This window comes from Mobula birostris, chromosome 1, assembly GCF_030028105.1.
Source record: "Mobula birostris isolate sMobBir1 chromosome 1, sMobBir1.hap1, whole genome shotgun sequence".
Taxonomy (NCBI): Eukaryota; Metazoa; Chordata; class Chondrichthyes; order Myliobatiformes; family Myliobatidae; genus Mobula; species Mobula birostris.
Window position 1 is genome coordinate 80,573,543 of NC_092370.1, and position 15,030 is coordinate 80,588,572.

Below are 15,030 nucleotides of genomic sequence, written 5' to 3' on the forward strand. Positions count from 1 at the left end.
CGGGAGTTGTAGTCTTATATGCACTCTTGGCTTCTCGACTCCCAGGATGCAGTGGTAGTTCCACCCTCCGATGAGTAGGCAAATTTCATTGGTTGGTTCATTGCCTCAGAGCACAGCCCTGCTTCGCCTGAGGATCGGTAAGTTCGCATCCCTGACTGAGTCGTTTTATTTAGATTTTATAAAGAAAACGCAGAACATCTCGTCTTTTGTAGGGAAGGGGTAAATTATCCTCACAGTAAATTGAGGAGGACAGCATGGATTCAGCATGGGGGCCGGTAGCCGAGTCAGGCATGCGCAGTTGCGTCGGTCCAATTGTTGCACATGCGCAGTTGTCCTAGACCGGCAGGTCCTCATGCGTAGTTGTGCTGTTTGGGAGGATGCACCCACGCTGTTGCAGACAAGGAGGCTAACTGTTGGCTGACGTTTTCCCCCATACTAGTGGTAAGATTTACTAATGACAGTTTGGTTCCTTTGGTCAATGTGAATCTGGTACTGAATGGTTAGTGACAGTGTATGTGGTAGTTATTCTGGGGAAGGCTTTGAGGCTCCTTGATGCATACCCACTTCCACGAAATGTGTTGAAGTGGGTGTAAAATAAGCTGAGCTAAACGTTAAAATGTCGCCATTAAATATTGGCTGATGGCATTAAAATCAGGCAATGCTGGAAAAAAGACTGAAAGGGTCTGGCAACATCTATGGAGAGAAGGACATTGAGCGTGGCAGGTGGACAACATCTATATGACATCTATATCGGGTCCTGACGAAGGGTCTCGGCCCGAAACGTCGATTGTACCTCTTCCTAGAGATGCTGCCTGGCCTGCTGTGTTCACCAGCAACTTTTATGTGTGTTGCTTGAAATTCCAGCATCTGCAGATTTCCTCGTGTTTGCATCTATATGGAATCAGTTTTGATTAAGTACCTTCAACCTGAAATGCTAACTGTGCTTTTCACTCTACAGATCTGAATACAGTACCGGCATCTGCAGTATTGATTTTCATTAGCTTGCATTTTCCTGTGAAATGTTCATGGTTCAGATTGGACCTGCTGATACTCACCAACATAAGGAAACTTGGAACTCCTAAACAGGCATACATTTCTTGATACAAAATTGTCATTCTTTCATGCTCGATTTTTCAAAAGTTCCAGTGTTGAAGTGACAATTCTGCAGATTGTTGAGAAGCTTACACATTTCTGCAGTTCAGCAGATCTGTTCATATAAATGGACAGAAATAGGTATGCTCAATATGAGACTAATGTGAGGCATATCTTCCCCTTTGTTTACTTTGTTTTCCAAAAAATCCATTCTCTTCATGATACATTGTCTTACTATTCCATTGAAAGATTTCTCCTAATGGCACCTTTTCATGCAACTACAAGAGGTGCAACACTTGCCTTTTTATCTCTTCCCATCTTACCCTGCAGCAACCCAAACATCCCTCCCGGGTGTAGCAAAGCTTTGCTTGTACCACTTACAAATTAGTGCATTGCATCTGAGCTCACATTGACATACCAGATGTGAATTAGGTTACCGCTTTGCTAAATGCTTCTGTTCCACTCAGTTCACAGTAGCTGGAAGATGAGATGTTTTTCCTCAAGCTTCATTCAAAAATGATGGTGTTGGAGTAAGTGTGGGGTCCTAAACTTTGACCTTTCACCTGCTCCTCACTCTGATCCTTTTAAATGAAGCTTCAGGAACAGCATCTCATTTTCCTACCAGGCAGGTACAGCTTTTGGGACTCGACACTTCTCGCTCGCTCAGTGTATGAAAAGCCTTTAGTCTTCTGCATTGCTGTCACAACTCACAATCTTCCCCAGCTTTGTAGTGTCAGCAAGCTTGGAAATATTGCATCTAGTTCCTTCATCCAAGTCATTGATAGATATCTGGTGCTGAAGCACTGATCCCTGCAGTTCCCCTATGGTCACAGCTTGCCACCATCTTGTATATTCCAATTGTTTATTTTTTCAATCAGTTTTTGGACCATGCCAGCATATTGCCCTCAATCTCATGTGCTTTAATTTTGCACACTAACTCCATTTATAGGAAACTTCCGACAAAGGTCTTTTGAAGCGTAACTTGAATCCTCCTCGGTAGTTGGTGATCATGTCTTGCATCAATTGGTGGGGTATAGTGATGCAGGCCAGCCGGGATGAGGACTTGTGGAATTGATCTGTAGACATTGGCTGAGTCTAACCAGACAACTATTAGGTTGCTTTTCTTCTGCCTGGCCTTGCGGATCAATTGGCTGATTATTGACGTGTGTTCGAGGCACCCTGAGAAACTTGGGATGTCACCTTTCTGGATGGATGAGTTGATAAAGTGGCTCTCCGTTAAGTAAAGAGGTCTGCCTTCTCTCAAGCACCAAGAAGAATATCTTGCACTCTATGCTAAGGAGGGAGATTGTCCTAAACTGGGTGATTGTGGAGGAATCATCTTTGTTGGGAACAAAGCATCCTTTAGCCAGTTTCCAACTTGAGGGACAGAGCCTTTGGTCCAAATCTTCCTTATTATCTTCCACAACCTCTGGAGTTTTTGGCATTGCTTACACACCTTGCAGGGTATACCACATGGTCCTGGGGCAGCAGATGACTTTGCTCTCTTGATGATATCCTAGACTTCCTTCCAACTGGGCTCTGCCACATTCAGCTAGGGTTCTTGTTTGGGGACTTTTGGATTGAATTCTAGTCTCTGATTCCTACGGGGATCGCTGTGTGATTCCCACAGAAACTCTTCCTCCTCCTGCTTTAATCTGGTTAGAAGAAGAGGAAAGCCCTTAACTCCGGGTGGAGTCATCGGGACGCCATTGTGACGGCGTTTTTTTAGCAGGCTTTCTTATTTTTACGAGGCCAAGTTGCTAGCTCGATGCTCAACCCAGCACGGATGGAGAGTGTGCAAGGGAGCCAGCTGGATTCGAACTCAGGAGCCTTCGCTCTGAAGTCTAGCGCTGATGCCACTACGCCACCAGCCAGCTAATCTAGTTAGGGTCCCAGAATTTTTTCTGGCTGCGCGAAGAGCCCTGTGAACCTGAATGGGTTTTTAACAAACTGCGCTCTCCTTGTCTCTTTCTCCCTTCTTTACTTTCGCAGCTGCTCCATCCTCATGAGCTTGCGCAGCCGCTCCTGCAGTTTGCTGTTTAGATCTTTGACACCTTCTTCATCAAGTGAACTGTTTTTGAATTGTTTGTTCAGGGTCTTTATCTTGCTTGTCAGGTGGCAAATTTCCTTTTCTCTCCTTTGTGGTTGCTGTGATGGTTTTAAGATCCCCTTTCTTCTCAATTGGGCCAATTATTCTTTAGCTATGTTGAACATAATGGCTGTATTGAGAGCCGAGTTCCCTGTAGACAGTTCCTGCCAATGTAGCTTCCAAGATGCAATCCAGGTCATCATCAAACTGCTTCCAAGATACATTAGCTGATGATCTAGGCCATCTGATCCTTTTTTTTTCTTGATGAATAGATTAGGGAATCGGGGGTGGGGGCACTCTGGCACTGGGATGGTTCAGGTGCAGAGAGATCTTCAGCTCTGTGGGGTGCTTCCTTTGGTGTATCTTGAGGCTTTTGTTTTTGCAGATTTTGCTGCAATGGCACTTTGCAACGACTGCCTCCCTGGTCAGTATTGTTTGCTTTAGCCTTCTTGTTATCGTATTTCCAGTCCTGGCCATTGCTGTTCGTATCTGTCCTATTGAATTGCTCATCCTGCCCTCCCAGGAGACTCGGTATATTGTGTATTTAATTCATCTACACATATAAATTATTTTCTGTATTTTTATTTATTGTGTTTTTTTTTAATTATTGTGTTCTTTATCTTGTGCTGCATCGAATCTGGAGTAGCAATTATTTCAATCACCTTTATACTTGTGTACTGGAAATTACATTAAACAATCTTGAAACCTGAATCTTGAATATCCTCAGAAAAAAAGCCTATATTAGATTTGCTGATATCCTGTGTAACATCCTTGATTTGTTTGAATTTTTTTTGTTAATGAGCCAGGATGTCTTCATACACAAGCATCCATCTGTTTCAAGATTTGTTTTCCTTTTTTTTTTGGGTTCTGGGTCTTGCTTACAAAGCAGGCATTTATTAGTTCTGTACAAGCTGGTGATGGGTTCTAATGATAGCTGAACAACCTGAAATATTAACTTATTCTCTCTCCACAGTCACTGTTTGTCTTTCTGTCTCTTGGATGTTCACCGTGTTTAGCTTTGATTTCGGTATAGAACCTGGAGGCACATAATTAAGACCAGGTAAGTATCGTAGGTTTAATCCATCCCTAAGTAATACTTGTTGGTAGGTATAATAAACTTTTGAAGTTAGGTTGTCAAAGGCATCTATATATAAGGGCGTTTCAATAGGATGGCATCCATTGTTAAGGGCCCTCACCATCTGGAACATACCCTCTTCTCATTACTATCACAGGAAGGTGGTACAGGAGCCTCAAGGTGCACACTCAAATGTTTTTTCCCTCCTCCATTAGCTTCCGAATGCTCCATGAACAGTACCTCAGTATTTATCTTTTGCACTCATTATTTACACTCAGTGACCACTTTCTTAGGTACAGCTGTTCGTGAATGCATATTCCTAATCAGCCAATCATATGGCAGCAACTAATGCCAATGTGGTCAAGAAGTTCAGTTGTTCAGACCAAGCATCAGAATGGGGAAGAAATGAAATCTAATGACTTTGACTGAGGAATGTTTGTTAGTACCAGATGGGGTGGTTTTATTATCTCAAACTGTTAATCTCCTGGCAATTTCATGCACAACAGCCTCTCAAATTTAGAGAATGGTATGAAAAACAAAAAAAAAATCCAGTGAATGCTTGTTATGAGAGAGGTCAGAGGAGAATGGCCAGACTGGTTCAAGCTAACAGGAAGGCGACAGTAACTCAAATAACCACTCACCTCTGAACACACAGCATGTTGAACCAAGTGGTTGGGTCACAGCAGCAAAAGACGATAAACATACACTCAGTGGCCACTTTATTAGGTGCAAGAGGTGCCTTAAAATGTTTACACTGTTTTTTTTTACTGCAACAGATAGCAATCTTTAATGTTTTGCACTGTACTGCCACAAAACAACAAATATCATAACGCAAGACTGTGGTAATAATTGGATTTTGATTTTTTTTTCCCCTTATAACTGCATATGTGACTTAATTGTGGTCATTGATCACAGATGAAGGAGTATAGCGTACAGAAGAAGGGAAATCACGCTACTACTGTATGGGACTTTGCCGATTCTGCACGTGGAACACCACATACTCTTTTTCCGTCATTTGAACAAATATATACTTGTCTAGGGTGCAGCGTGGGGGAAAAAGTCCACGAAATTGATCTTGAAGTTGAAGGGGTAGTCATATGAGGAACAATTGGTTAGATTTGGCAAGGACATTCTGGATTGAAGAATGGGAGATAATGTTGTAGGATTCTAAGAGATGTGACAGCATAGATGGATATACAAGAGACTGCAGTTACTGGAATCTAGAGCTAAAGCACTTTGCTGGATGACTTCATTGTGTCAGGCAGATCTGTGGAGGCAATTTGTTTGTAAGGATAGATGGTATGAGAATATTTTTGCTGGTTGGGGAGTGTCAAGCTAAGGATAAAAGGTCACCTGTTTAAGCGAAGGAATTTATGTCCTGAGTGTTGTGACTATTTGGAATTAGGTACCCCAGAGACTTATAGATGCCGAGTCATTATCTATATTAGAGGTCGACAGTTTAGTGTTTATGGACACCAATCAAGAAAGTGGAGTCGAAGCCATGATGAGACTAGTTATGGTCCGTTAAATGGCAGAGCAGGTTTGATGGATTTTATTATTTATTGTATTCTCTTGCAGCAGTTGAAGTTTTTACTTGATTTGTGTAAAATGTATTAAATTTCTTTAGTGTCCTGTCCTGGGCTCAGCACATAGATGCAGTCACAAGGATGGTGTGCCAGTGTGTCTTTACTTCCTTAGGAGGTTCGGTATATCATTGAATGCTGTAACAAACTTCTACAGATGTACTGTAGAAAATATCCTAGAGGCTGCATTGTGGCCTGGTACAATAGTTCAAATGTGCAAGAATGTAAGAAGCTGCAGAGAGTAGTGGACTCAGCAAACTACATCATGGGCACATTCCTCCTTTTCATTGATAATATCTACATGAGGTACTGCCTCATTAAAGTAACATCATCATCAAAGATCTTCACTATCCAGGCCATGTCATCTTCAGCTACCATTGGGCAGGAGGTACAAAATTCTGAAGTCTCACACCAGTAGGTTCACGAACATGCTAATTCATTTCAACTATCTGGTTTTCGAATCAACAAGCAAAACTATAATCAGTATAGTATAGCAATGCTAAGGCCACTTCGATCACTTTGCAGCAAAACGGGTGTTTTTTTGTTTTAATTGTGTTTTTTCTTGTAGGAAAAGTGTATAATTTGTTTAATTTATATTTGTGTATAATTTAATACCACCTGTGAGCGTTGCTCATCTGATAATATGTACTTGTGCTGTTACTACGTTTCATAGGACAATAAATTTGACTGACTTTTGAGATTTTTTTTTCCCCACAGTCATGTCTGGAATCAATCGCAAAGAAAAGAAATATGCTAAGAAGATGAGAAACCAACCTAGCAATGTCACCTTTTCTTCATATGGTCCAGGGGCTGGTAGATCTGGAATAGAGTCAGTTGAATCTCAGTCAGGTAATTAAAAAAAAATGACTTTACGGAGCTTTGAGGAGATGTACAGTGTTTGAATAATCTGAGGTTTGATAATATTTGTACTAAGAGTGTAAAGTAAAAACTTTGCTCCACTTTTGTAAAGCATACATTGTTCGAGGCTCTGTTCACTTTGCTGTTCTTGTCTGGGTGTTGTGCTTTAATTTAAGCTGCTTGATTTTCAGTCAGTATTCATTGGTTATTTATTGTCACATACTGAGACACAGTGAAAAGCTTTGTTTTGCATGCAGTCCAGACAGATCATTCCATACACAAGTACGTTGAGGTAGTAAAGAAGGAAAAACAATAACAAGGGTGCAGAATATAGTGTTATAGTTACAGAAAAAGTGCAGTGCAGGTAGGCTGATGAGGTGCAAGGGCCACGAGGAGATCAGTTGTGAGATTAAGATTTTATCTTTATTGTACAACAGTTATTTTCAACAGTGGGATAGAAGCTGTTCTTGAGCCTGGTTTAAGAGTATTAGTTACTACTGCTGAAAATGGAAAAGTCTCATGGCTATTCACCTCACCCCCTTAATTTTCCAGTCTCCTCAAACGTGAGCTCATCTAAAATGCTGCTGCCTGTATATTAACTTATACCAGGTTGTGGTCACTCATTGGTAAGCTGTTTCTAGTTGTGACTTGCAGTAGCCTCATTATTTTGTATTGGATGTTAACTGTTGTGATGCAGTGCTCAGAGCTGTACAACTGCAGGTCTGTAAAGCAGCCGTTCGTGTGGCAAGATCTGTATCTGTAATTATAAGCTGGAAACTTTCTATATGGTTTGTATCAGAAGGATTTGTAATTCTTAGGGTTCTGGCTGAACAAATGTTGAGGAAAAACATTCTCTGTTTATCTGCCTCTTCAGCTAAAGGATAACAGAGATCTAGAATGGTAAAGGGAGTAGAGGGTCCTGTCAGGGTGGGATAGGGGAGGGTACCTTATGGAGCAACTAGCAGAACTATAGCCTCGTAGCTTTAGCATCCCGGTTCATTTCAACCTCTGGTGCTATATATGTGGTGTTTGTGGGGTGGAGGAAATCACCGGAGAGACAGAGCCGCTGGTAGATACAAAGCAGCTTCTTTATTCGACACAACAAGGTACAGCAGGCATCATATGGATGGAGACGCTTTCGGTAGAAAGGTCTGCTAGCCCAATGTGGGCTCGTTATTTATATGCTAAACACAAAGGGCAATCGCTATTTACAAAGTTATAGACAATGCTTCCTTTTGAAGCTACATACAAAACATCACACCTTCTGACTTCATCCTTTCCTCCTGACGCCAACATGTTTAGGTTGGTACTCACAGCCTTTAGGAGTGCAAGTCAAATCCACAATACATTTATTTGGTATTTTATGTGCTAACAGAGGACAATTAGTATTTATAAAGTATAGATAAGGCTGTCTTCGAAACTACCTGTAAACTTCACACTTCCATCTGCAGCATCTGGCTAGTATTCCGATGTTCACAGCTTTTAGGAAATGCAGTGTTGTGAACTCAAGCCACAGTACTTTGTCAAGCAGAAGACTGGTGGCCAGAGTCACTTAAGTGTAAATGAATCATCTACCCAGAAACTCACTCTAACAATTCTGTCTGTGACTGCATGGGTTTTCATCAGATGCTTGTTTTCTCTCACGTCTCAAAAGCATAAGTCGACCCTGGCTGTCCTCTATTTATAGCTGAGTGGTAGAATCTGAGGAGAGTTGATGGGAATGTGCAGAGAATCAAATGGAATGAGTTTGGACTTGGCTGGCTGAAGTTCTTAATTTCATACTGTACGACTCTGACACACCAATGGAGCATATAAAATAAATAAGTTTTTAACAGTGTGCTTAAAGAGAATTAGGATATAGGGATGTTGTATCAGAGCACTTTATATCAGAAAGATATATTTTTGAATTATTAGCTCTTCATTTTGTAAAGAACTATTTTCTATCAGTCACTTGTGGTTTTCACTTTGCAATTCAGATATCAACTATAGAGAACAGCAGAGAGGGTCACATGGAGGATATTGCCACAGAAGCCAAGGAACTGATCGTAAACATCTTCAAAATGTTCCCAAATTCTTATTTGGTAAGTAAGTCATCTGCACTGGACAGCAACAGCTTCTGTTTTTATGGAAATTTGAATGTAGTAACTTGTATTGTTACAAGAGCAATATCAATCACAACTTGAGATATTAGGGCACAGAATGTAGGTTTTAAAGAGCTCTTAATGTAGAGAAAGAAAGGTTTAAGGAAAGAGTTCCAGACTTTGTGCTCTTAGCACAGCTGACAATAGTGAAGCCATCAGGATAGATAATGAGTATTGAGTTAAGAAGTGATTAAAATATTGCAGTGTAGAAGTGTTCAAAGAAGTTGGAGGTAGGGAATAGCAGGATTTTAATTCGTGTGTTCACAGCCTTATCATGCTTCATAATTTTTTTCTGTGTAATAGCTGTTGCATTATACACTGATCATCTCCATGACTTCCTGGCAGATTGATAACAATATTGGAGTAAAGTTTATAACACGATTTTTTTTAATACACAGAAGTCCATTGAAGTTTGGATTACTCTACCATCGCAGCCTCCTTCAAATCCCTGACAGAGATTCGTAGGTTGAAAATGCTGAATTTATAGATAGAACACTGGTAGAAACAGAAAAGAAGTACAATTGATCCTCATTTAGATCTTCCATAAAGTAACCAATAGATATCACTACAGAACAATTTCTCCAGCCTTACGTCTTCATGTATTGAGCTAGAGCACCCAAAAGTCATCTTAATGATATATAGAACACCTTTGAGAAACTGCATTCATTATACTTCCTGTGAATTAAAAATCTCATCCATGGGTGGAGTGTTATTCCTAATTTAAGCAGGAAAGTTTTTTAATTGAAGACAACTGATTAATGAGAGTGAAATGAATTGTATTTCCTATTTATATATTTTTTAAACTTTCTATTTATTCATTTGGGGAAGTTAGCTATCCAGAGGATGTACAGTATGTTCTCTGCTTGTCCTTTCTATGTAGTCTGTTCACATACTATGATACTGTAGTTTATTCTTTCCCAAGAAGATTAGTAAGTGCAGAGGGTAGCTACTTAAATTCCATATTCAAATGAAGCAATCCATAGATGTCCTACTGCGTTTCAAAGTGATTGATGTTCTCCCGTCAATATGAGATAATGGACATGCAACTTAAGCAGTGGTGGTTGGGCCATTTTATGTCATGCATTTGCAGTAATGACTTAATACAGTGATATGGAAATGCCACAGACAAATGTGTCTTTGAGTTATTTTGTCGGGTGTTGTTAAGAATTAAAGTAATCTGTGTTCAAATGTTGATGCGGGTGGTCAACGTGAATGATCAACGTGAACATTCACCAACTTCAATAGTAAATATCCAAGGAGGAAGAAACCTAGCATAAAGTTGGTAAAAGGAAAATGATGCCTTTAACATTTATTTTTCATTTTGCAGCAAAAGACTTTGCTCAGTACCGTGCAGCAGAAATCAGTGCCATGTTAAAAGCAGTAGCACACAAATCAAACTCTCAGTTTCTGCAGTCCCTACCACCACATTTGCGCAGAAGAGCGATGAGTGATAATGTTAAACGTCTTCCTCGAAGGCTCAGAGAAATTGCAAAGAAAGAGGTCAGTTTATTTTAAATGAATCAAAATTATGACTTTAAAATTATAAATTGGAAAATTGGTTCGTTATTATCAGACGTATAGAAGTAGACTGAAAAACTGTTTCGCATGTCATCCATACAGATCATTTCATTACACAGTGCATTAAAGTGGTTCAAGGGAGAACAATAATGCAGAATAAGGTGTTAGGGTTACAGAGAAAATGTAGTGCAGGCAGATGATAAGGTGCAACGCCATAACAAAGTAGATTATGAGGTCAAGAGGCCACCTTGTACTAGGGTGATGTTTAGTAATCTTGTGATAGTCTTAAATGGTCTTTAGTTTGGAGTGAAGACAAAAACCTCTGAAGTCACTTGGTTAGTTAATTGCTAAGATGTGGTTTTTGTTTTAATGTGTAAGGTAGGACTTTGGTTGAATGCAACTGTAAAAAAAAAAAATTCTGTTTATATAATTAATACACTGACAAGCCTGCAAAATTTTACTGAATCAGTAAATTTAACATTTAATAGCAACACTGCATTAGACTTTTGAAACTCCTCATGTATATAATTGCCATTTACTTAATGCGATTTATAGCCGAACAGCTCTCAGCATTACCTCTGCATCTGATCCCATGCTAACATGTTTCATATTTTGCATGCTATACAGTTTGGTAGTTTATCATTCATTATCACTTTAATCTGATTTTTAAAAAAATTATAGTTGTCAGTGCTGGCAGTGAAAAGACTGGTCTGGGCTTTAGAGTGATTTTGATCAGCTGGTAAATCTGGCAGAGCATTATCAGATGGAATTTTAATGTCCATAAATGTGAGGTAATACATCTTTAGTGTTCAAATAATAAGACCATAAGACATAGCAGAATTAGGCCATTTGGCCTATTGAGTCTGCTCTGCCATTCAATCATGGCTGATCCTTTCTTCCTCTCCTCAGCCCCACTGCCCAGCCCTCTCCCTGTAACTTTTGATGCCGTGTTCAATCAAGAACCTATCAAGCTCTGCCGTAAATACACCCAACGACCTGATCTCCACAGCTGCCTGTGGTAATAAATTCCACAAATTCACCACCCTCTGGCTAAAGAAATTTCTCTGCATCTGTTTTAAATGGAAGCTCTTCTATCCTGAGGCTGTGCCTTGTTGTCCAAGACATCTACTCTGCCTAGGCCTTTCAACATTCAAAAGATTTCAATGGGATTCCCCCCCCCCCCATCCTTATTAAATTCCAGCGAGTACAGACCTAGAGCTATAAATATTCCTCGTATGATAACCCTTTCATTCACGGAATCACCCTTGTGAACCCTCTCCAATGCCAGCACACCTTCTCTTAAACAAGGAGCCCAAAACTGTTCACAATATTCAAGGTGAGACCTCCACAGTGCCTAAAAGTCTCAGCATCACATCCCTGCTCTTGTATTCTAGACTTCTTGAAATGAATGCTAACATTGTATTTGCCTTCCTCACAACCGATTCTACCTGCAAGTTAACCTTTAGGGTGTTTGGCTCAAGGACTCTTAAATCCCTTTGAAACTCAGATTTCTGGATTTTCTCCCCGTTTAGAAAATAGTCTGCACATTTATTTCTACTTCCAAAGTGCATGATCATGCATTTTCCAACATTGTATTTCATTTGCCACTCTCTTGCTCATTCTCTTAATCTGTCTTAAGTCCTTCTGCAGCCTTCCTGTTTCCTCAACACTATCTGCCCCTCCACCAATCTTTATTTCACCTGCAAACTTGGCAACAAAGCCATCTATTCCATCATCTTAAGTCATTGATTTTTTAAGGCATCCGTTAGTCTCATGAGACCATGGATTTGCACCTTGGAAAGTTTCCAGGGCGCAGGCCTGGGCAAGGTATGGAAGACCGGCAGTTGCTCATGCTGCAAGTCTCCCCTCTCCACGCCACCGATATTGTCCAAGGGAAGGGCATTAGGACCCATACAGCTTGGCACCGGTGTTGTCGCAGAGCAATGTGTGGTTAACTGCTTTGCTCAAGGACAAACGCTGCCTCTGCCAAGGCTCGAACTAGTGACCTTCAGATCACTAGATGAATGCCTTAACCACTTGGCCACGCGCCAACAAGTCATTGATATACAGCGTTAAAAAAGTGGTCCCAATACCAGCCCCTGCGGAACACCACTAGTCACTGGCAGCCAACCAGAAAAGGATTCTTTTATTCCCACTCACTGCCTCCTACCAATCAGCCATTGCTTTAACCATGCTAGTAACTTTCCTGTAATGCCATGGGCTGTTAACTTGGTAAGCATCCTCATATGTGGCACTTTGTCAAAAGCCTTCTGAAAGTCCAAATATGCAACATCCATTGTATCCCTTTTATCTATTCTACTTACAATCTCTTCAAAGAATTCCAACAGGTCTGTCCCGCAAGATTTTCCCTTAAGGAAACTATGTTGACTTTGTCCTGCCTTCTCCTGTGTCACCAAGTACTCCCTAACCTCAACCTTAAATTGACTACAATATCTTCTCAACCACTAAGGTCAGGATAACTGCTCTATAATTTTTTTTTCTGCTGCCTTTCTCCTTAAAGAATGGAGTGATATTTGCAATTTTCCAGTCCTCTTGCACCATGCCAGGATCCAGTAATTTTTGAAAAATCATTACTAATGTCTCCATAATCCCGACCTCTTTCAGAACTGTAGGGTGCAGTTCATCTCGTCCAGTGACTTATGTACCCTTAGGTTTTAGAGCATTTTGAGCATCTTTTCCCTTGTAATAGTAACTGCATTCACTCCTCTTCCCTCGCACCCTTCAACAACTGGCAAACTGCTACTCTCTTCCACAGTGAAAACTGATACAAAATACCCATTTAGTTCATCTACCATCTTCTTGTCCCCCGTTATTACTCCTCTGACCTCATTTTCTAGCGGTCCTATATCCACGTCTCTCTTTTATTTTTTGCATATTTGAAAAGTCTTATATTACTATCCATTTTGATATTGTTTGCTAGCTTTTATATTTCATCTTTTTCCTCCTAATGATTCTTTTAGTTGCATTCTGTAGGGTTTTAGAAGCTTCCCAATCTTCTGTCTTCCCACTAATTTTTGCTTTGTTGTATGCCCTCTCTTTTGCTTTTACATGAGCTTTGACATCCCCTGTCAGCCACGGTTCGTACTAACAGTAGAAGATACACCATGAACGGTAGGACTTTAGGGAGTATTGGGGATCAGAGGATGGACCTTGTGCAAATTCATAGACTCCAAATAGATAAGGTGATGAAGAAGGCATGGGATGGTGGCCTTCATTAGCCTGGTACAGAGTACAAGAGCATGGAAGTCATAGCTCAAATCCGTGAAGCTTCACTTGGGTATGGCCGGAGTATTGTGTGTATTTCTGGTCATTTCACGAGAGCAAGGGTCAAGCTTGAGGCAGAGGAGAATTTTTAGCATGCTACCTGGGACAGAGCTTTTTAGTTATGAGGAGAGGCTGCATAAACTGGGTTTGTTTTCCTTGGGGTGGAGAGGAGTAAGGAGGTAGCTGACAGAGGCATATAAAATTATAAAAGTAGTAGAAGAGGTAGAAAATGAGAAATTCTTCTCATTATGGGAATATCTAAAACTAGGGAACATGGGTTTAATGTGAAAATTAAGAAGGTTAGAGATATTTTATTTACATAGAACATAGAATAGTACAGCACAGTACAGGCCCTTCGGCCCACAATGTTGTGCTCGCCCTCAAACCCTGCCTCCCATATAAGTCCCCACCTTAGATTCCTCCATATACCTGTCTAGTAGTCTCTTAAACTTCACTAGTGTATCTGCCTCCACCACTGACTCAGGCAGTGCATTCCATGCACCAACCACTCTCTGAGTAAAAAACCTTCCTCTAATATCTCCCTTAAACTTCCCACCCCTTACCTTAAAGCCATGTTCTCTTGTATTGAGCAGTGGTGCCCTGGGGAAGAGGCGCTGGCTATCCACTCTATCTATTCCTCTTACTATCTTGTACACCTCTATCATGTCTCCTCTCATCCTCCTTCTCTCCAAAGAGTAAAGCCGTAGCTCCCTTAATCTCTGATCATAATGTATACTTCCTAAACCAAGCAGCATCCTGGTAAATCTCCTCTGTACCCTTTCCAATGCTTCCACATCCTTCCTATAGTGAGGTGACCAGAACTGGCAAGTGTGGCCTAACCAGAGTTTTATAGAGCTGTATCATTACATTGCGACTCTTAAACCCTATCCCTCGATTTATGAAAGCTAATACCCCATAAGCTTTCTTAACTACCCTAGCCACCTGTGAGGCAACTTTCAGGGATCTGTGGACATGTACCCCGAGATCCCTCTGCTCCTCCACACTACCAAGTATCCTGCCATTTACTTTGTACTCTGCCTTGGAGTTTGTCCTTCCAAAGTGTACCACCTCACACTTCTCCGGGTTGAACTCCATCTGCCACTTCTCAGCCCACTTCTGCATCCTATCAATGTCTCTCTGCAATCTTTGACAATCCTCTACACTATCTACAACACTACCAACCTTTGTGTCGTCTGCAAACTTGCCAACCCACCCTTCTACCCCCACATCCAGGTCGTTAATAAAAATCACGAAAAGTAGAGGTCCCAGAACAGATCCTTGTGGGACACCACTAGTCACAATCTTGCAATCTGAATGTACTCCCTCCACCACCACCCTCTGCCTTCTGCAGGCAAGCCAATTCTGAATCCACCTGGCCAAACTTCCCTG

At 40.9% G+C, this 15,030-nt stretch overlaps 1 protein-coding gene across 3 annotated transcripts in view; it reads left to right on the forward strand.

The window, feature by feature from the left end:
* Window positions 1-54: 54 nt before the first annotated feature.
* Window positions 55-15,030, forward strand: part of pop1 (POP1 homolog, ribonuclease P/MRP subunit) — a 72,892-nt gene continuing 57,916 nt past the window's right edge. Inside the window, exons 1-5 of one of the 3 annotated variants that reach the window (XM_072257994.1) lie at window positions 55-137; window positions 4,155-4,241; window positions 6,557-6,688; window positions 8,674-8,778; window positions 10,166-10,338. In XM_072257994.1, the coding sequence (XP_072114095.1) occupies window positions 6,559-6,688; window positions 8,674-8,778; window positions 10,166-10,338 (408 nt within the window). In that variant the 5' untranslated portion in view covers window positions 55-137; window positions 4,155-4,241; window positions 6,557-6,558. Of the gene's footprint in view, window positions 138-344; window positions 442-4,154; window positions 4,242-6,556; window positions 6,689-8,673; window positions 8,779-10,165; window positions 10,339-15,030 lie in introns of those variants that run through there. The other 2 variants (XM_072257985.1, XM_072258003.1) reach the window with 2 other exon arrangements.